The following is a 22,234-nucleotide window of genomic DNA, read 5'->3' as shown; positions in this document are numbered from 1 at the left end:
GAAGAAACTGAGATCACAGAGCCAAGTTTACCATTTACAAAGTCACCAAACATTGGAATGTTAGAGAATGAATCTGAAGAATGATAAAATGATCTGGGCTGAATATGTAGTTAGTAGAATGCTTGCTTGCATGCATAAAACCCAAGGCTTCAGTCCCTAGCATGAAGTAAAAGTAGGAGTGGCTGGTTGCCTGTGCCTATAATCCCAGATGTACATGAGAGAGAAGATGCATCACTCATCTCAGTAGCACACGCACTTTGTATATAAAAGTGACACAAATTAGCCAGGAATGGCTTTAATCCCAGCACTGGGGAGGCAGAAGCAGATGGACCTCTTTAAGTCAAGGACAGCCTGGCTTACACAGTGAGTTCTAGCACAGCCAGGGCTATGTAGAGACCCTGCCTCAAAAAAAAGAAAAAAAAAAAAGCACAAATTATTGATAACATTTGAAATATGGAAAACAGGAAGAAAACCAAACTGTCTGTGAATTATTATACTTAGAGATAGCCCCTGAGCTATACTGTACATTTTTTTAAAAATTTTAAATAATTGGAACTAAGGCTACATACATAATTCTAGCACTGGAGACTCTGAGGCAAGAGGATCACAAGTTTAAATCAGTACTGGTTACATAAAGAGGCTGTCTTAAAAACCAACCAACCAGGGCCAGCCATAGTGGCACATACTTTTAATCCCAGCACTTGGGAGGGAGGGGCAAGCAGATCTCTGTGAGTGAGACCAGTCAGGGCTACAGGATAACATCCTGTTTTGCCCCCACCTACCTTTCCCTAAAAACCCAACCAAGAACCACAGGAAGAGCCTTTCTGCGGAGCATGTATTCCTTTTTGTCTCATGAAATTCAAGACAGCCCTGTCAGGTATGGTGGTACACACCTTTAGTACCAGCACTTGGGAGCAGAGACAGGTGGATCTTGTGAGTTCCAGGTCGGCCTGATCTACACAGTGAGTTCCCAGCCAGCCAGGGCTACATAGTGAGACAAACAACATGTAACAAACAAACACCAAAACCAAAGCGAAACAAAACCATGGGACTTCTGTTGAACCTGTGAATCCTGGAGTCCTTTTACAGATTTCTTCTTAACTGATGTGTTTGAGTGTCTACCACATGTGTCCAGATGCTCACTGAAGCAGAAGAGGGTGTGGGACCCCCTGGAACTGGCCTTACAGATCGTTGTGAGGACCTAACACAGGTGTTAGGACAGCACTCAGGGCCTCTGGAGCACAGGGCTCTTAGCCACTGAGCCAGCTCTAGAGCCCTGTAGAAATGTAAAGGACTGGCTAAGCATGGTAGTACTTGCCTGTAATCTCTGAGCTGGCGTTGCCAAAGAAAGAGGATCTTAAGTATATAACCTCGGCTTCGGAGGAAATACCAAGCCAGCACACTAGGTAGTGATACAGGCTCTGAATGAATGAATGAATGAATGAATGATGAGTGATGAGTGAGTGAATTAGTGAATTTTTTTTTTAAATTGGAAAGTAGGGTAGAGCTTGGAAATGTAGCTCAGTGGTGAAATATTTTCCTAGCACAAGTGAGGCCCTGAATTGAATTTCTGGTATTTGGCAGGAATGGAACATAAAAGTAAAATAAAACAATCAAACAAAAACAAAAAAGAAAGTAAAACAAAAAAATTATTCAGAAAGGAAAATAATTTTGTTTTTTGAGTTATTGTGCTTGCATAAAAATTTTAATGGTATGTGGTGGACATACTTGATAGGAAAAAATAGGTTATTTAACTACATAGACAAATTTTGTTTTACTCCCCAAGCAAGTTTCGGGGAAAAAAAAAAAACTTAAACAACTGGGATCACTTTTATTTAGCATCACGTTCGATACAGACTTCTTTTAAAGAAAGGAAAAAGAGATATTTTTATATCACAGTATTGACAAATAAGGACTCTGACCTATGAGAGCAGAGGTCCAAAGTTCAACAGCAGAGAAAATGGCATGGAATCTATGGATATTCAATAAATATTGATCAATGGCAATGACAAAGGAGTAACGTTATTGTGTTTGGGGATAATGGAAAAATACGAAAGATGCCCTGATGCCTCCTGGAGGGAGCTGCTGTGACTGAAGCATCATTACAGAGGTGTGGTGGATGGTGATCAGATAGGGCTATTACTGTGGTACAGTAGCCATGAAGCTAACTAGCCTTACAGCTAACCGATCATTTACACTGTCTTCAAAGTAAGTATCTCCCACTGAAACCTAATAGACTGTGAATTGATCAACAATCAATGAAGCTGTTAAAATGACTGGGCTGGCTATACAGTGCCCTAGTAATTTATTGCTCATAGGAAGACTATTGGATTACTCTAGATGCCACTGTGAAACTCAATTTTTGTAAGAACAATGCAAGTTTGAAAGAAGGGGTAAGTTTCAACAATTTGACTTCAGTGTGAAAAGATTTACTGCAATAGAATAATATCGCAGCTAAGGTGAATTGTAAAGTGAACTGCTAGCACAGCCTATTAATCACCATGTTTTTCTTGTTACCAGTCACTGGGTTTTGTAACTGAACAAAAGAAAGAATGAATGTTCAATGTGAATGTTTATGAAGGCGCACTAAGAAAGCAGATTCAGAGTAAAAGAAACTCTGGGTTCCAAAATCTTTGGGTGTGCACACAGAGGTACACATCTGTGCATGCACATGTGAAGGCCAGGAGCTGACGGTGGGCATCTTTATCACTCCGAATCTCAGTTTTTGAAATAGGATCTTTCAGTAGACCTGAGGCTCATCAATTGGCTAGACTGGCCAGAGAGGCTGTCTCTTGTTTCCCTCTCCCAGGGCTGGGGTTACAGCATCCGCCACAATGCCCAGCTTTTTAAGTGGGGGCTGGGGTCCAAACTCAGCTCCTTACGCTTCTTTAGCCATTTCCTTAGCCCCTACGATCCCAAAATCTTAATATGATTATATGATTTCCTTTCATTTGTGGAGTTTGTTGCTTCTCTATTAGAACTGGTGCATGGGTACTTGCTAACATGGAATAAGTTATTTTCAACACCAAACTTTTTCATATTTTAAAATTTTTTTATGCATCTGAGCAGTATCTTATTAAACCTTTATATGTTAAACGTGAAAATATATTATCTATAATTAAACAGAAGATCATACGCACTCCAGACCTGGGCACATGGTACATGCCTGTAACAGCACTCAGGATGCTCAACAGGAAAGTCATGAATTCAAGGCCAGCTTGAGCTACAGCAAGCTTCAGGCCAGCCTGGACTATAGAGTCATACCCTGCCTTCAAACTCACACCCAGCAGAGTGATAAGTTCACATTCCCTGCTGAGCATGGAAGGCACTTGCCTGTAATACTGTACTCAGGAGAAAGAGGCAAGAGGACAGCTGCAGGTTCAAGTCTAGCCTTGTATGCCTAACAAATTCTATGACAACCAGGGCTACATGGTGAGGTTTTTGTTTAAAAAAAAAAAAAAAAAAAAAAGCTCAGTTGACATAATGCCTTTAAATCCAGCACTGGGGAGGAAGAGGCAGGTAGATTTTTGTACATTAAGGCCAGCCTGGGCTAATAAACAGCAAGTTCCAGGCCAGTAAGGGTTATACAGAGATATTCTGACTCAAAACCAAACAGGCAGCTGGGTGATGGTGGCACAAACCTTTAATCACAGCACTCAGGAGGCAGATGCTGGCAGATCACTGAATCTAAGACCCACCTTGGTCTATAGAGAGAGTTCCAGGACATACAGAGAGAATACTCTGTCTCAAACAAAACAAAACCCCAAACATTCACTTTTCATAATGCAGGGGGAAAAGGAGACCAATTATATAACCACCACTCTCAGCAATCGGCCATCAATAACTACTGACTTAAATTCTGTTTATTCTTTCATTTGTACCCTTGATTTTGCTAATCCACATAAACATGCTAAGTGAATACATGTAGAGCTTCATTTCGCAATGCAGGAATTATGGCTTTCCAACTATGTTTCTAACTACAGTTTTAAAGAATGAAGGACCAAGGTATCAATAACTTAGAGTAAAAATCAAGAGCTGGCCTCAGTGCCACATGCCATTAGTCCCAGCACTCAGGAAGCAGAAGCAGCTGGATCTCTTTCAGTTCTAGCAAGGGTGAGAGCCTATCTCAAAATAAATAAGCAATCAGATGAAGAAATATTAAATAATCAATACCTGAGCCAGAAACTGGATTTTAGAACAACCCTGTAAATATAAAGTAAAAAACCGACACACTTGATAATATTAGTTTGAAACACAGTAAGTGAAAGATCCTACCTGGAGAATATATTGTGTAAGGTCAACTGCTTCTTTCTTCTCATGTACAAGCAGAGTCTCTTTATCTTCTACAGTAATGATATTAACTTCTCCACGGCGTACTTCCCTCACACCTAAAGGCCGTTTTCGAACACAGACTCTGATTTTCTCCATTTCAGTCCAAGGATTCTCTGAGGTGATCTGTCTGATATATGTTTACAAATAGACTTTAATTTTTAAAAACTATTTATTATGTATACAGCATTCTGACTGCACGTATACCTATATACCAGAAGAGGGCACCGGATTCCATTACAGATGGCTGTGAGCCACCATGTGGTTGCTGGGAATTGAACTCAGGACCTCTGGAAGAGCAGTCAGTGCTCTTAACCTCTGAGCCATCTCTCCAGCCCTTTAATTTTTTTTTTTTTTTCGGAGCTGGGGACTGAACCCAGGGCCTTGCACTTACTAGGCAAGCACTCTACCACTGAGCCAAATCCCCAACCCCCAGCCCTTTAATTTTTAAGAAAAGGATTCAATTACTTAAATGGTCAATATATCAGTACATTTTCAGTATCTTTAATATATTTGGGGTTTTAATATAATTATTTGTAGTTTTTGATTGGTTTGTTGGTTTTGAGACAGGGTTCACTTTGTCGCTCAAACTGGTGCAGAACTTGCTATGTAGCTCAGACTGGCCCTAACTTTTTACCCTAGCTTCCCAAGGGCTGGGTCTACAGGTACGTACCACCAAACCCAAGTTTTGAGACAGGGCTCACTATTGTAGTGAAGGCTAGCCTGTAGTTCCTCTTGCCTCCACTTCCCATGTGCTGGGATTACAGGTCTATGTTACCCATATGCGAAGTTCATGTAAATAATTCCACATTAAATGTGAGCAATGAGAAAGTTTTTATTAGCTAACCAAGTATAAACCATCTGTGACTTACACCACCTCATTCTCTGCCTTACCCAAGAAGAGGGAAAGGAGGAGGAAGAGGTAGAAGGAGAAGAGGAGGAAGGAATGAGGGAAGGAAGGAAGGAGAAAGGAAGAAAGGAAGGAAGGAAGAAAGGAAGGAAAGAAGAAAGGAAGGAAGGAAGGAGGGGGGAGGGAGGGAAGGAGGGAAGGAAGGAGGGAGGGAGGGAAGGAGGGAAGGAAGGAGGGAGGGAGGGGGGGAAGGAGGGAGGAAGGGAAGAAAGGAGGGAGGGAGGGAGGGAGGAAGGGAGGAAGGGAGGGAGGGGGGGGGGAGGGGGGAGGGAGGGAGGAAGGGGGGAGGGGAGGGAAGGGAGGAGAAGAGGAAGGGAGGAAGGGAGGGAGGAAGGGAGGGAGGAAGGAAGGGAGGGAGGGAGGAAGGAAGGAAGGGAGGGAGGGAGGGAGGGAGGGAGGGAGGGAGGGAGGGAGGGAGGGAGGGAGGGAGGGAGGGAGGGAGGGAGGGAGGGAGGGAGGGAGGGAGGGAGGGAGGGAGGGAGGGAGGGAGGGAGGGAGGGAGGGAGGGAGGGAGGGAGGGGGGGAGGGAGGGAGGGAGGGAGGGGGGGGGAGGGGGGGTAGGGAGGGGGGGAGGAAGGAGGAGGGAGGGAGGAAGGGAAGGGGGAGGGAGGGAGGGAGGGAGGGAGGGAGGGAGGGAGGGAGGGAGGGAGGAAGGGAGGAAGGAAGGGAGGGAGGGAGGGAGGAAGGGAGGAAGGGAGGGAGGGAGGGAGGGAGGGAGGAAGGGGAGGGAGGGAGGGAGGGAGGAAGGGAGGGAGGAAGGGAGGGAGGGAGGGAGGGAGGGAGGAAGGGAGGGAGGGAGGGAGGAAGGGAGGAAGGGAGGGAGGGAGGGAGGAGGAAGGAGGGAGGGAGGGAGGGAGGGAGGGAGGGAGGGAGGGAGGGAGGGGGAGGGAGGGAGGGAGGGAGGGAGGGAGGGAAGGGAGGGAGGGAGGGAGGAAGGGAGGAAGGGAGGGAGGGAGGGAGGGAGGGAGGGAGGAAGGAGGGAGGGAGGGAGGGAGGGGGGAGGAGGGAGGGAGGGAGGGAGGGGGGGAGGGAGGGGGGGGGGGGGGGAGGGGGGGAGGGGGGGAGGGAGGGAGGAAGGGAGGGAGGGAGGGAGGAAGGGAGGGAGGGAGGAAGGGAGGAAGAGGGAGGAGGGGGGAGGGAGGAAGGGAGGGAGGAAGGGAGGAAGGAAGGGAGGAAGGGAGGGGGAGGAAGGAAGGAAGGAAGGGAGGAAGGAAGGGAGGGAGGAAGGAAGGGAGGAAGGAAGGGAGGAAGGAAGGAAGGAAGGGAGGAAGGAAGGGAGGAGGAAGGGGGAGGGAGGGAGGGAGGGAGGGAGGAAGGGAGGGAGGGAGGGAGGGAGGAGGGAGGGAGGGAGGGAGGGAGGGAGGGAGGGAGGGAGGGAGGGAGGAAGGGAGGGAGGGAGGAGGGAGGGAGGGAGGGAGGAAGGGAGGAAGGGAGGGAGGGAGGAAGGAAGGAAGGAAGAAAGGAAGGAAGGAAGGAAGGAAGGAAGGAAAGAGCTGGTGGCGATAGCGGCGGCTAGAAACTAAATGTCCGTTATTTTACCTCTGAGGCGTGTGTGTTTGGCTACTAGTGTTCTTTGTGGCTCCTAAATTCCAGTTGGTTGGTCATCTACATTCTGCTATTAAGACAGCAAGGCCTTTCCAAAACCCAAATCCATATATTTCTTGTTTCCTTTCAATCCAATTCTTGCACACTTAACATTTTTCTTGACCATTAATCAAAATTCTTGTCTGAAGAATGTTTGACTGTTTTGAGACACAGTCCCTTGTAAACCAGGCTGGGGTCACAGGCATATACCACCAGACCCAATTTATCTGATGCTGGGGAGTAAATCCAAGGTTTGGGGAGTGCTAAATAAGCACTCTACCAACTGAATGACATCCCCAGACCCTACATCCCTTTCTCTTTTAATCCTATTGGATTGAAACCAAGTGTTTCAAATTAGGTGGTGGGTTTCAATGTAAGTTACCTCCTATACCCTATAGATACACTCAGCCCCTCCCTGAGTCCTGTTACTTTTCCCTTCTTTTCTTTTCTTTCTTTTTTTTTTTTTTTTTCAGAGCTGGGGACCGAACCCAGGGCCTTGCGCTTCCTAGGTAAGCGCTCTACCACTGAGCTAAATCCCCAGCCCCTTCCCTTCTTTTCTTGTGTCTCTGTATGTGCACCTATGTGTGCAGAGGCCAGCAGACAATATTAGATGTGGTTCTCCTCAGGATCAGACTACCTTTTTTCTGAGACAGATTTTTCACTGGAATCTAGGGCAAGCATCAGAGACCCACCTGTCCACCTCCTCAGTGCTGGGATTACAAGCATATATTCCCACACTGGCTTTTCACGAGCGTGTTGGGGGTCGAACTCATCCTTCTGTTTACATGGCAAGCATTTTAATGACTGTTTTATCTCCCCAGCCCCACTTACTTCTTTTTTGCCTCACCCTAATATGAACTTATTCATTCATTAGAATATAACCATGTATTTCTTCTCAGAACAATTTTATGACTGATCTTGTCCGCTAACTCAATCTCCTATTTGATGCATTCTTTTACTGGCCTCAGTGAATTATTTAACACCCAGGATCTTTCACAAAGTTTATTTGCTAAGTCTTGCGTGGTATATTTAAAGAACCAATCACTTACATAGAAACATCTCTAAAACTAGGTTGTTTTTTTAAAAAAGAAAGAAAGAAAGAAAATCCATTTTCGCTCTGAAAATAAGATTTTTGAATGCAGGTTTTTAAATCAGGATTAATAATTTTGGTCTGTGTAAAAGAATAAATTAGCAATAAATTCTTCCCTCCTTTACACTTTAAAATTTATTTGACAGTCCCTTATAAAAACTTTAATAATAATTTTACGAAATTTACAAAAACTTTAATACAAAATTATATGGTGATATAATTTTTTCAAATAAATTCTGATTTTTCTGAGCCTTCCAAATGACTGGAAAATTATTTCTTGCCAGGATCTAAATTAGTTTTTACAGCAAACAAACAAACAAACAAAATTTCCAATATTCATAGTGCATGGTTTTAAGACATCTTAAAGCACATCTTAAAGCACATTTCAATTAGTATTTGAGACTAATGCATCATCTAAGGCATGGGACTTGATAAGTCCATGGGGATTTTCTGTTCCCTTCTTAATTTTTCCACAAGAAAAAAAGAGAGTATTTTAACTGGTTATTTTGGAATCTAGTCTACTTTTTGATTTCATATTATTATCTGTTCCCTTATAAAATCTACTTTCATATGTTTTATTCTCATTTAAAAAAGGGTTTTGAGACAAAATCTTTAGATGTTTAGTATTATGGCCTCGCCATAGGAAGCTAGTCAAAGAGGACACAACGCTCAGTCTTCTTTATTTTTGTTTGTGAGGCTTTGGGGTGAGGTCTGGCACTGAGGCTCGGGCACCCAGGGTGCTGGGATCACACTAGCACTGTGCCCAGCTAGTCAGTTTAGAGGTGTGCAGGGATTCCAGGATGACTCTCCTGGACAAAGGTCTGTGGTTTGAATTTTTAAGTTCAAAAGGCAAAGAGGAAAGTGTGCTCTTTTCTTAGTGGGCACCTTTTGGTTCATTTGTTTTTGAAATAGGGTATTTCTATGTGGCTTGAGCTCATCAGCTTTTTGTCTAAATGCTGGGTTTGCATGTACCCATCCTGACACAAATGATTACGTTTGTCTGTCACCTCTTACCTTGGCCCCCTAACGTCTAAGAGCCACCATATATCTTAATTATCTTCATAACTAGAGTCAGACATCATAGCTATTACAATATTTGCAAAGCAAATGTAACAGCAATATTTGAATTAAAATATTCATTCTAAGTCATGATATGTTAAGCACTGAAAAGTAGTATTTTTATAAATAATTGTAATTTATATTTTATATGTTGTTCAATAAAAGACTAAAATAGTAAAAAAAAAGTTTGCTCTTATGCCTTTAATATTTACGATCTATGATTAAAAGAAGAAAAATAGTACTAAATTCTCTGTGCTATGCTAGAACAAGTATTTCAAATTATTATTGGTACTTTCATCCAATCCCAGCACTCAGGAGGCAGAGGCAGAGCGTCAGTCAGATCTCTGTGAGTTCAAAGCCAGTTTTACTGGCTGGTCTTGTGTGTCAACTTGACTCACACAGAAAGGAGCCTTCCTTGAGGAAATGCCTCCATGAGACCCAGCTGTAAGATATTTTCTCAACTAGTGATCAAGGGGGGAGGACCCAGCCCCTTGTGTGTGGTGCCGTCCCTGGGCTGGTGGTCTTGGGTTCTATAAGAGAGCAAGCTGGGCAAGCCAGGGGAAGCAAGCCAGTAAGTAACATCCCTCCATGGCCTCTGCATCAGCTCCTGCTTCCTGACCTGCTTGAGTTCCAGTCCTGACTTGCTTTGGTGATGAACAGCAACGTGGAAGTGTAAGCTGAATAAACCCTTTCCTCCCCAACCAACCCTGACTAAGATACCAGTCTAGTCTACAAAGTGAGTTCCAGGACATCCAAAGCTATTCAGAGGAACTGTCTCAGAAACCAAAACCAAGACCAAAAAACCCCAACCAAATATGTGTGTGTGTGTGTGTGTGTGTGTGTGTGTGTGTGTGTGTGTGTGTTTCTTTCATAGTAATATAACAAGTACTATTTTAAAGGAACATATTTTCTATTATATCATTCTCAGCGTTGGGTATTATTCAGTATTTCACTTCTCAAGGATCTTATTTAAAATTCTATCTTGAAGCCCTAGGTGAAAATAGCTTACTGCCATTCTAACTCACAACCTCTAATTGCCATCAAAAGGTCTTACTCTTTGTAATCACCAAAATTCACCTGTTTTTTTCAGGGCCGGATTTAAAAAAAAAAAAAAGCCTGCAGCCAGAATCAGGATCCTGTTCCAATGTATGCGATGACAACTGTTCAAAGAACTACTCATTTTAACTACCTGCTCTCCTGCTCTGAGTATTAGTACCATTGTAGACCGCAGTTAGCCACTCTGCTTTCTCGAGCACTCTAAGCTGTCACCTTACACTCTAGGAAGTAACAGTAACAGGGCTGCCAGAGGCCTACAGCAGACCCTGCAATGCAGCAGCTGTTTGATATACACCAACAATGTACATCAGCTTTTTGCCATCCAGAAAATTCCAGTTCCCCCTAAATTTGCTTCTATCCATTTACTGAGATTATTAAGGCACAACTTGCTATCATTCATATGTTATAGTCATTTACTAAGAATTGAGTATTTGCACTCCTCTGGTCATCAAGAAGAAATTTTTTCTGCCTTAGGCTGTCTTCCCCTACATAAAATAAAGTATTACCTGACACAGGAGTGAGGGATTCCATAGTTATACCCTGAAACATGAGAGACTCTTTGAATAACAGGGATATCACAATTTCCCAGTTTTGAAGAAAAGCAATTTGATGCAAAGAGTGGATCGTTAATGTCTGTTTGCATGTAAGCAGCAGCACCAGCAGCATCCGGGGTTCTCATTTTGGTCTGGTACTGGGAATCCTCTGGTAGCATGTGCTCCGGCACTTTTAGGTAAGTGGACTTCTGCTCATTTACAGAGAAGTCGGATAAACTGCCCATTTCATTGCTGGTCATTTTGTCTTTGCTGTCAGGAGAATCAAAATGCAGTTGTCTTCGGGGCCCAGATCTGAATTCCTGAGGCTTGGTGTACAGGCTGCTTGCTTGAAGAGGATGCTCTGGGCTACTGATGGCTTTATCATCCTCCTGCATAATCTTAATGATTTTGATGAGTTGGAAAAGACGTTTGCGGTCGTTCATGTCATGGACTCCCAATCTGGAGTAGTCCTTCATTGTAACCTTGGCTAATTCATCTATTTTTTGAAGGCCAAGTGCAGTAAAATGAGGATAATACTGTGCAAGCTCAGCTTCACAAAGACACTCATACAACCAGGATGCCATTTTTGTAATTAGGTTTATATGAACTGAAGAAAAAGAGAAAAAGAAGTCATCCATATAGAATAAACTGATTATATTCCTTTACAAATTAAAACAGACAAATATGCAGAAAAACTGTTATCATCTCAAGTTTCCTACATATTTTTCTTCTGAAATAGATAATTAAACAGCATAGTTTATAAGCAAAGCCACTTTTATACAGAGCATATGAACTAAGTTTGATTTCTTCATCTGTTTAATAAAAAGAGTTTCTAATTATATATTTAAATAAATATATGAACACAGACATAACATAGACCACTTACTTAATTGCTTGGGAGTTTCTCCTAACTCTGCAGTATCTGCTTAACACAGGCAATACACTGCTGAAACTTTGTTCCCAACCACCGATTCTACAGGACTAATTTTAGATGCTCCACTTAAGGGCAAGGCATGTTGCACACCTGCTTCCTATGATTAATGAACAAAGGCTAAGAACTCTTTCAGAATAGACAGCAGAACAAAATAGCAACCACAAGGACTATAAAGGAACAAAGCTCAAAGAAAAATGCATTTTTAATCTGCTGTGTACTGGTAAGTAAGGCAGAAGTAAAAAAAGAACAATTCAGAATCAATTCATTCAGTATTTAAGATAATTCTAAAAGGTGGTCACAGATGTCTACCTGAACAAAATATCAATCAAATAATTTTCCTAGGAAATTAATACTACCGACACAAAATTTAATGACTCACATTAAAACACTTAAAACACTAGTAATTTAATTAAATACTAACAGGTGATGTGGTAATTAATACAAAATTTTTGTCTATTACAGTCGGAATTCTGAGTGGTTCTCCATTATTCCTGTTAATCAAGCTCAAGTTCCTAAGGATATTAGAAAGAATTTAAATCGTACTTTAAAATATTTCATCAGTATCTTAAATGTGCTTCTGAGTGTGTGATTGTAGTGCCCTCTGAGGCTAGAAAATAGTGTTGTGTCCCCTGGAGTTCGAGTGCTAGTATTAAATACGAGTCCTCTGGAAACCACTGAGCTGTCTCCCCTGCCCTCTGTGTGTTTGTCTGTATAGCCTGTATAGCCTAGCCTGGTCTGGAATTTGCTCTGCAGCTCTGGCTGCCTCAAGCTGTGATAATCTTATTGCCTTGACTTCCCCATCACTAGGATTACAAGCATGAGCTACCATGCCTATGCCTAACTTTTGAAAAATTTTTTCAAAATTATTTATTTATTTTATGTGTATGAGCGTTTTGTCTGCATGTATGTCAGTTAACCACATGTATACCTGATGCCCACAGAGTTGTGAGCTGCCATTTGGGTACTTGGAATCGAACCCAGGTCCTCTTGAAGAGCAATCAGTGCTCTTAACCACTGGGTCATCTCTCCAGTCTCTTATATTTTTTCTTTTCAAAATGGTTTGATCCTTCAGAGTTTTCAAAACTCAATTAATTACTGAAAAATTGCTTTCATTTTAATTTATTTTTGTTCTAAGAGAAACTCCCCCCCAACCCCGTGCGTGTGTTAATGACAGGATAACAAGGACAACCAAGCTGCTTTCAATAATTAAATTTGGAGGAAATACTAAAATACTAATTAGGCAGAACAAAAGACCAAAGGGTCCAAGCAACACATCCTGTACTAACTCTGACATCTACTAGTAGTAGGTTTGCCCTCTGCAAAAGCAGCCCACAAAATTGTTGCAGTCCTTCCATCAAGGGTAAACTCTATTTCTCCTCCCACTGCATCTAGAACAGCCTTCTAACTTCTTTTGGGTAATAGAATGCAATGAAATAGACTGCCACAGGGGTTGGGGATTTAGCTCAGTGGTAGAGCGCTTGCTAGGCAAGCAAGGCCCTGGTTCGGTCCCCAGCTCCGAAAAAAAAAAAAAAAAAAAAAAAAAGAAATAGACTGCCACGAAGGGCTAGAGAGCCACCTTAGCTTCTGCTGCTGTTCGAATTCTTCTATGACCATGTGAAGAAGTCTAGCCAGTAGCCAGAGGATCATGTACTACCACTACTACTTTGATAGCCAAAAAACCAGATGTGCAAGAGAAGCCATCCTAAGACTATCCAACTGGAGGGCTGCCATAAGAGCTGTGAGTCTCAACCTTCCTCCCACTGCCGCCCTTTAATACAGTTCTTCATGCTGTGGTGACCATAAAATTACTTTCATTGCTACATAACTGATTTTGCTACTGTTAGGAATTATAATGTAAATATCTGTATTTCCCAATGGTCTTAGGGGGCCCATAGGAGTGACTCCAGGGGAGATCCAGTAAAGAACTATTAAGCTTGGTCCAAATCACTAACACTCAGAGCTTTAAGCAAATTAAAGGGTAATTGTTTTGAGCCACCAAGTTTGGGGCTCCTTTGCCTTTCTTGTTAGGATTTTGGAGCTATTTTAGGTTCACAGAAAACTGAGCAGAAGGTACAGAAACTGGCCAAATATCCTGCCTCACATGCACTCTTCTCCACGAATGGACCTACACTGACAAAGGAGCATTACTTTAAGTCTGCAGCTTACTTAGAGCTCTTATCTAGTGTTAGAGAAGTTGTGAACTTGAACAAACAGTGCATGTCTTCTCTATGTGAGTAACACATGGAAGTCTGATTGCCCCCAAACTCCTGAGCTGTGTCTACTCACCCTTCCCACTCACCACTTAATGGTACTAATGATCTCTTTGTCTGGGGCAGGGTCTCACGCTGGAGCACTGGCTGTCCTGGTACCCACTACTGTAGCCTAAGCTGACCTCCAATCCACGGCTTCCTCAAGTGCTCGGATTAAAGGCATGTATCACATACCTGACCCAGTAATCTTTTCTGCCTCCAGTTCCTCCTCTCCAGAGTGTCATGTAATTGGAAGCACGTAGCGTGTCAGCCTTTAGACTGGCTCTTTCATTCATAATTCAGATTTTCTCCAAGTCTTTTTACGGCTTATTAGCTTGTTTCTTTTCACTACTAAAACCCATTCCACATGTGAGTTTGCCCTGGTTTATTTATTTGTTCCCGTAATGAAGGATGCTTATAGTTTGAGCAATTATGAATAAAGCTTCTATAAACACCAATGCAGTTCTCATGTGGACATAATTTTCAACTCCTTTATGTAAATGCCAAGGTGCATAATTACTGGATTGTATGATAAGCCATGTAGTTTTATAATAAACTGCCAGGCTACCTCTTAAGCTGGCTGTAATATTTTCACTCTCACCAGCAAAGAAGGCGGCCAGGTGCTTCTCATCACTTGTCACCATGTGTGTGCCACACCCATCCTTTTAAGACAGCTCAAGAACTCTTCTCCAAAATGAGATTTTCATCTCTAGATCTAGGTATTTTTTTCTATCACTTTGCCCCCAAATACCTTATACAGTAGCAAAACTAAAACCACCAATCCCTTTATTGTAGGTTGACGTCATTATGCAGGTGAAGGCAGACACAAGATAAAATGAGGCCTGTCATTGGATGAGAAGGGAGGGAGGCAGGAACAGAGGTGTTAGAAGGAGAGGGGAAGCAGAAAGAGAAAGGCAACATGGAGGCAGGCATAAACGATACTTACCATGCATCTCTACATAGATACAGGTTATTGTATTTCCTAAGGGATGGATTTCTATAGGTCAATTTACCTTACCTAGGTGGGCGGTTTATATCTTTATTAATTGGTTGTGAGTTTATTGTGTGGATATATTATGGATTGAGAATTTAACATATAAATTACAGTTTATTGAGTACTGGAACCAGGGTTTGTGGCTAGTGGCGAGCCACCAGGAGAGATACTAACCAGAGATAAACTATGGTTAGTTCTATATGGCCCTCCAGTACCAGAACTAACTCTAGGGACCAGCATGGCAACGTGCCACGCTGGAATGGCTCACAGACAGCTTGGGTCTGAGAATACTTGGGGGCGGCATAGAGCCTCTGAGATAAAAGTACCCTCAGTGCCATTATGGCCCAATGATGCTGGCACCAGCACAGGATAAGAGGTTCCAACCCATTTTTTAAAATATTAACCAAAACATTTTATTGCTGGTTTTTTTTTTTCTTATCTAGAATACCTGTCCTTGCTTTAAAAATCCCATTTTTCTATCATGAATGAAATGGCCCCTACCAGGGCATTCAAAAACCAATCATGGAGCTTCAGAAACCATAACATCATCTAGTATCTACTGAGCATCTAATACATACCAGACACTGTTCTGGGCCTTGTATTTGTTCGTCATCACACAATCCTACCAAGGAGGTATAAGTGTGTATGTAACAAGTTACAATCGCTTAGTGTGTTTTCAGAAACTCAATGTTCTTCAACTTTGCAGCAGGAATGCCATAGAAGCTGGGCGTCTGAAATCCCAACACGGAGGCAGGGGAATCACTGCAAGCTCAAGGCCAGCCTGGGCTATATAAAACCCTGGTTTTTGTTTGTTTAAAAAGATATTTGGGACCTGGGAAGACAGTTCAGTCAGTCAAGTACCTCCTTACTTACAAGCCTGAAGATCTAAATTTGATCCCCTTAAGAAGGAAAGGCAAGCGTGGTTGGTCGTGTGTGACTGTAATGTGAGTGTTGGAGTGCAGACAGGAGGCACTCAGAGGTCGCTGGCAGCCAGACTGGCTGAATCTCAAAGTTCCACAAAGATCCTGTGCCAGATTCAATAAAAGCTCTGTCTAAAAAGAAAAAAAAAAAAAAAGTGGACTAAGAGATGCACTCATTACCGACTTCATGGGTATGAGGTCCCTCCACCCTCAAAGATCTGTGGGTTAGTTTGGTAGTGGGACCTGTAATCCAAGCACTTGGGGAGCTGAGAGAGGGTTACATTGAATTTGAGGTCAGCCCTGGCAACAGAGTTATCTACAAAGTTTGAGGGCGATTTGGAATACAAAATAACACCTTGCTTCAAGACAAGAAGAGGAAAAAGAAGGTAACAGAATCCCTAAATTCTCCCAACTGAATAAAGAAACACCAGTAAGGGTTGAGGGATTGGACTCAGTTCAAATCATCCTGACTAGCTGCATAAAACCCTAGGTTCGCTCCCAAGCACTGCCAAACTCTAGGCCATACCTTACACCTGTGATTCCAGCATCTGGGAGGTAAAGGCAGGCAGATGAGACGTTCAAGACATTCTTGGTCACAGAGCAAGTCTGAGGCCCATCTGAGTGACAAACAACAAACCCAGCATAATGACTGGGACACACACATTCAATGTTCCATGGTCATAAGTGTCGGCAGTTATTACCATTGCTATTGTTATCTCTCCTATCTTCACCACCTAGCATTTAAGAAGAGAAGAGAACTTATTCTACCTTCAGGGTTTTGATTTAAGCAAATTCTAAGTAGCTGCACTCTCGACTTGGCTCAGCTCTAACCCATGGGAACAGACTGTAAGTGCTATACCCAGGCTGCCTAAGATTCTGTATTTTGCACACCAATTCCCTTGGTGCCATGGCAAATGTTCCTCAGTTCAACTCTGATAATCACAGACTCTACTGCATTCCTAATAAGTAAATGAGACTAAAACATTAATTTTGAAACACTTGTACAACCTATAACATCATGGGAAGAGAAATAATAATAATAATAACAACAACAATAATAACAGCAGCAGCAGCAGCAGCAACAACAACATGCAGAGTAAAGCAGCCATGGAAGTTCTTCTTTTTTTTTTTTTATTATTAACTTGAGTATTTCTTATATACATTTCGAATGTTATTCCCTTTCCCGGTTTCCGGGCAAACATCCCCCTCCCCCCTCCCCTTCCTTATGGGTGTTCCCCTCCCAACCCTCCCCCCCTTGCTGCCCTCTCCCCAACAGTCTAGTTCACTAGGGGTTCAGTCTTAGCAGGACCCAGGGCTTCCCCTTCCACTGGTGCTCTTACTAGGATATTCATTGCAACCCCTCACGAGGTCAGAGTCCAGGGTCAGTCCATGTATAGTCTTTGGGTAGTGGCTTAGTCCCTGGAAGCTCTGGTTGGTTGGCATTGCTGTACATATGGGGTCACGAGCTCCTTCAAGCTCTTCCAGTTCTTTCTCTGATTCCTTCAACAGGGGTCCCGTTCTCAGTTCAGTGGTTTCCTGCTGGCATACGCCTCTGTATTTGCTGTATTCTGGCTGTGTCTCTCATGAGCGATCTGCACTCACATTTTGATCATCCGTCTTGAGTTTCATTTGTTCTAGGCATCTAGGGTAACTCAAGCATTTGGGCTAATAGCCACTTATCAATGAGTACATACCATGTATGTCTTTCTGTGATTGGGTTAGCTCACTCAGGATATTTTCCAGTTCCAACCATTTGCCTACAATTTCATAAAGTCATTGTTTTTGATAGCTGAGTAATATTCCATTGTGTAGATGTACCACATTTTCTGTATCCATTCCTCTGTTGAAGGGCATCTGGGTTCTTTCCAGCTTCTGGCTATTATAAATAAGGCTACGATGAACATAGTGGAGACACGTGTCTTTTTTTATATGTTGGGGCATCTTTTGGGTATATGCCCAGGGAGAGGTATAGCTGGATCCTCAGGCAGTTCAATGTCCAATTTTCTGAGGAACCTCCAGACTGATTTCCAGAATGGTTGTAGCAGTCTGCAACCCCACCAACAATGGAGGAGTGTTCCCTTTCTCCACATCCTCGCCAGCATTTGCTGTCACCTGAGTTTTTTGATCTTAGCCATTCTCACTGGTGTGAGGTGAAATCTCAGGGTTGTTTTGATTTGCATTTCCCTTATGACTAACGATGTTGAACATTTCTTTAGGTGTTTCTCAGCCATTCGGCATTCCTCAGCTGTGAATTCTCTCTTCAGCTCTGAACCCCATTTTTTAATAGGGTTTTTTGTCTCCTTGCTGTCTAACTTCTTCAGTTCTTTGTATATTTTGGATATAAGCCCTCTATCTGTTGTAGGATTGGTAAAGATCTTTTCCCAATCTGTTGGTTGCCGTTTGTCCTAACCACAGTGTCCTTTGCCTTACAGAAGCTTTGCAGTTTTATGAGATCCCATTTGTCGATTCTTGATCTTAGAGCATAAGCCATTGGTGTTTTGTTCAGGAAATTTTTCCAGTGCCCATGTGTTCCAGATGCTTCCCTAGTTTTTTTTCTTCTATTAGTTTGAGTGTGTCTGGTTTGATGTGGAGGTCCTTGATCCACTTGGACTTAAGCTTTGTACAGGGTGATAAGCATGGATCGATCTGCATTCTTCTACATGTTGACCTCCAGTTGAACCAGCACCATTTGCTGAAAATGCTATCTTTTTTCCATTGGATGGATTTGGCTCCTTTGTCAAAAAAAAATCAAGTGACCATAGGTGTGTGGATTCATTTCTGGGTCTTCAATTCTGTTCCATTGGTCTATCTGTCTGTCTCTGTACCAATACCATGCAGTTTTTATCACTATTGCTCTGTAATACTGCTTGAGTTCAGGGATAGTGATTCCCCCTGAAGTCCTTTTATTGTTGAGGATAGTTTTAGCTATCCTGGGTTTTTTTGTTATTCAGATGAATTTGCAAATTGTTCTGTCTAACTCTTTGAAGAATTGGATTGGTATTTTGATGGGGATTGCATTGAATCTGTAGATCGCTTTTTTTGGTAAAATGGCCATTTTTACTATATTAATCCTGTAATCCATGAGCATGGGAGATCTTTCCACCTTCTGAGGTCTTCTTCAATTTCTTTCTTCAGTGTCTTGAAGTTCTTATTGTACAGATCTTTTACTTGCTTGGTTAAAGTCACACCGAGGTATTTTATATTATTTAGGTCTATTATGAAGGGTGTCGTTTCCCTAATTTCTTTCTCGGCTTGTTTCTCTTTTGTGTAGAGGAAGGCTACTGATTTATTTGAGTTAATTTTATACCCAGCCACTTTGCTGAAGTTGTTTATCAGCTTTAGTAGTTCTCTGGTGGAACTTTTGGCATCACTTAAATATACTATCATATCATCTGCAAATAGTGATATTTTGACTTCTTCTTTTCCGATCTGTATCCCCTTGATCTCCTTTTGTTGTCTGATTGCTCTGGCTAGAACTTTAAGAACTATATTGAATAAGTAGGGAGAGAGTGGGCAGCCTTGTCTAGTCCCTGATTTTAGTGGGATTGCTTCAAGTTTCTCTCCATTTAGTTTAATGTTAGCAACTGGTTTGCTGTATATGGCTTTTACTATGTTTAGGTATGGGCCTTGTATTCCTATTCTTTCCAGGACTTTTATCATGAAGGGGTGTTGAATTTTGTCAAATGCTTTCTCAGCATCTAATGAAATGATCATGTGGTTTTGTTCTTTCAGTTTGTTTATATAATGGATCACGTTGATGGTTTTCCGTATATTAAACCATCCCTGCATGCCTGGAATGAAGCCTACTTGATCATGGTGGATGATTGTTTTGATGTGCTCTTGGATTCGGTTTGCCAGAATTTTGTTGAGTATTTTTACGTCAATAAGGGAAATTGGTCTGAAGTTCTCTTTCTTTGTTGGGTCTTTGTGTGGTTTAGGTATAAGAGTAATTGTGGCTTCATAGAAGGAATTCGGTAGTGCTCCATCTGTTTCAATTTTGTGGAATAGTTTGGATAATATTGGTATGAGGTCTTCTATGAAGGTCTGATAGAATTCTGCACTAAACCCGTCTGGACCCTGGGCTCTTTTTGGTTGGGAGACCTTTAATGACTGCTTCTATTTCCTTAGGAGTTATGGGGTTGTTTAACTGGTTTATCTGTTCCTGATTTAACTTGATACCTGGTATCTGTCTAGAAATTGTCCATTTCCTGTAGATTTTCAAGTTTTGTTGAATATAGGCTTTTATAGTAAGATCTAATGATTTTTGAATTTCCTCTGAATCTGTAGTTATGTCTCCCTTTTCATTTCTGATTTTGTTAATTTGGACACACTCTCTGTGTCCTCTCGTTAGTCTGGCTAGGGGTTTATCTATCTTGTTGATTTTCTCAAAGAACCAACTTTTGGTTCTGTTGATTCTTTCTATGGTCCTTTTTGTTTCTACTTGGTTGATTTCAGCTCTGAGTTTGATTATTTCCTGCCTTCTACTCCTCCTGGGTGTATTTGCTTCTTTTTGTTCTAGAGCTTTTAGGTGTGCTGTCAAGCTGCTGACATATGCTCTTTCCTGTTTCTTTCTGCAGGCACTCAGCGCTATGAGTTTTCCTCTTAGCACAGCTTTCATTGTGTCCCATAAGTTTGGGTATGTTGTACCTTCATTTTCATTAAATTCTAAAAAGTTTTTAATTTCTTTCTTTATTTCTTCCTTGACCAGGTTATCATTGAGTAGAGCATTGTTCAGTTTCCATGCATATGTGGGCATTCTTCCCTTATTGTTATTGAAGACCAGCTTTAGGCCGTGGTGGTCCGATAGCACGCATGGGATTATTTCTATCTTTCTGTATCTGTTGAGGCCTGTTTTTGACCAATTATATGGTCAATTTTGGAGAAAGTACCATGAGGAGCTGAGAAGAAGGTATATCCTTTTGCTTTAGGGTAGAACGTTCTATAAATATCCGTTAAGTCCATTTGGCTCATGACTTCTCTTAGTCTGTCTACGTCTCTGTTTAATTTCTGTTTCCATGATCTGTCCATTGATGAGAGTGGGGTGTTGAAATCTCCTACTATTATTGTGTGAGGTGCAATGTGTTGTTTGAGCTTTAGTAAGGTTTCTTTTTCGTTATGTAGGTGCCCTTGTATTTGGGGCATAGATATTTAGGATTGAGAGTTCATCTTGGTGGATTTTTCCTTTGATGAATATAAAGTGTCCTTCCTTATCTTTTTTGATGACTTTTAGTTGGAAATTGATTTTATTTGATATTAGAATGGCTACTCCAGCTTGCTTCTTCTGACCATTTGCTTGGAAAGTTGTTTCCCAGCCTTTCACTCTGAGGTAGTGTCTGTCTTTGTCTCTGAGGTGTGTTTCCTGTAGGCAGCAGAATGCAGGGTCCTCGTTGCGTATCCAGTTTGTTAATCTATGTCTTTTTATTGGGGAGTTGAGGCCATTGATGTTGAGAGATATTAAGGAATAGTGATTATTGCTTCCTGTTATATTCATATTTGGATGTGAGGTTGTGTTTGTGTGCTTTTCTTCTCTTTGTTTTGTTGCCAAGACGATTAGTTTCTTGCCTCTTCTTGGGTATAGCTTGCCTCCTTATGTTGGGCTTTACCATTTATTATCCTTTGTAGTGCTGGATTTGTAGAAAGATATTGTGTAAATTTGGTTTTGTCATGGAATATCTTGGTTTCTCCATCTATGTTAATTGAGAGTTTTGCAGGATACAGTAGCCTGGACTGGCATTTGTGTTCTCTTAGGGTCTGTATGACATCAGTCCAGGATCTTCTGGCCTTCATAGTTTCTGGCGAGAAGTCTGGTGTGATTCTGATAGGTCTGCCTTTATATGTTACTTGACCTTTTTCCCTTACTGCTTTTAATATTCTTTCTTTATTTTGAGCGTTTAGTGTTTTGACTATTATGTGACGGGAGGTGTTTCTTTTCTGGTCCAATCTATTTGGAGTTCTGTAGGCTTCTTGTATGCCTATGGGTATCTCTTTTTTTAGGTTAGGGAAGTTTTCTTCTATGATTTTGTTGAAGATATTTACTGGTCCTTTGAGCTGGGAGTCTTCACTCTCTTCTATACCTATTATCCTTAGGTTTGATCTTCTCATTGAGTCCTGGATTTCCTGTATGTTTTGGACCAGTAGCTTTTTCCGATTTACATTATCTTTGACAGTTGAGTCAATGATTTCTATGGAATCTTCTGCTCCTGAGATTCTCTCTTCCATCTCTTGTATTCTGTTGGTGAAGCTTGTATCTACAGCTCCTTGTCTCTTCTTTTGGTTTTCTATATCCAGGGTTATTTCCATGTGTTCTTTCTTGATTGCTTCTATTTCCATTTTTAATTCCTTCAACTGTTTGTTTGTGTTTTCCTGGAATTCTTTCAGGGATTTTTTTGATTCCTCTCTGTAGGCTTCTACTTGTTCTCTAAAGGGAGTTCTTCCGTCTTTCTTGAAGTCCTCCAGCATCATGATCAAATCTGATTTTGAAACTAGATCTTGCTTTTCTGGTGTGTTTGGATATTCCATGTTTGTTTTGGTGGGAGAATTGGGCTCCGATGATGCCATGTAGTCTTGGTTTCTGTT

General features: G+C 41.8%; 1 protein-coding gene across 1 annotated transcript in view; it reads right to left on the bottom strand.

Moving 5' to 3' along the window:
* Nucleotides 1-11,149, bottom strand: part of Kif24 (kinesin family member 24) — a 38,699-nt gene extending 27,550 nt beyond the window's left edge. Inside the window, exons 1-2 of the mRNA XM_032892426.1 lie at nt 10,535-11,149; nt 4,276-4,459 (exon numbers count right to left, since the gene is read on the bottom strand). Of these exons, the coding sequence (XP_032748317.1) occupies nt 4,276-4,459; nt 10,535-11,145 (795 nt within the window). The 5' untranslated portion in view covers nt 11,146-11,149. The remainder of the gene's footprint in view (nt 1-4,275; nt 4,460-10,534) is intronic.
* Nucleotides 11,150-22,234: the final 11,085 nt, after the last annotated feature.

This window comes from Rattus rattus, chromosome 1 (assembly GCF_011064425.1).
Source record: "Rattus rattus isolate New Zealand chromosome 1, Rrattus_CSIRO_v1, whole genome shotgun sequence".
NCBI classification, from domain to species: Eukaryota; Metazoa; Chordata; class Mammalia; order Rodentia; family Muridae; genus Rattus; species Rattus rattus.
This window is presented reverse-complemented; position numbering and strand designations above follow the sequence as displayed.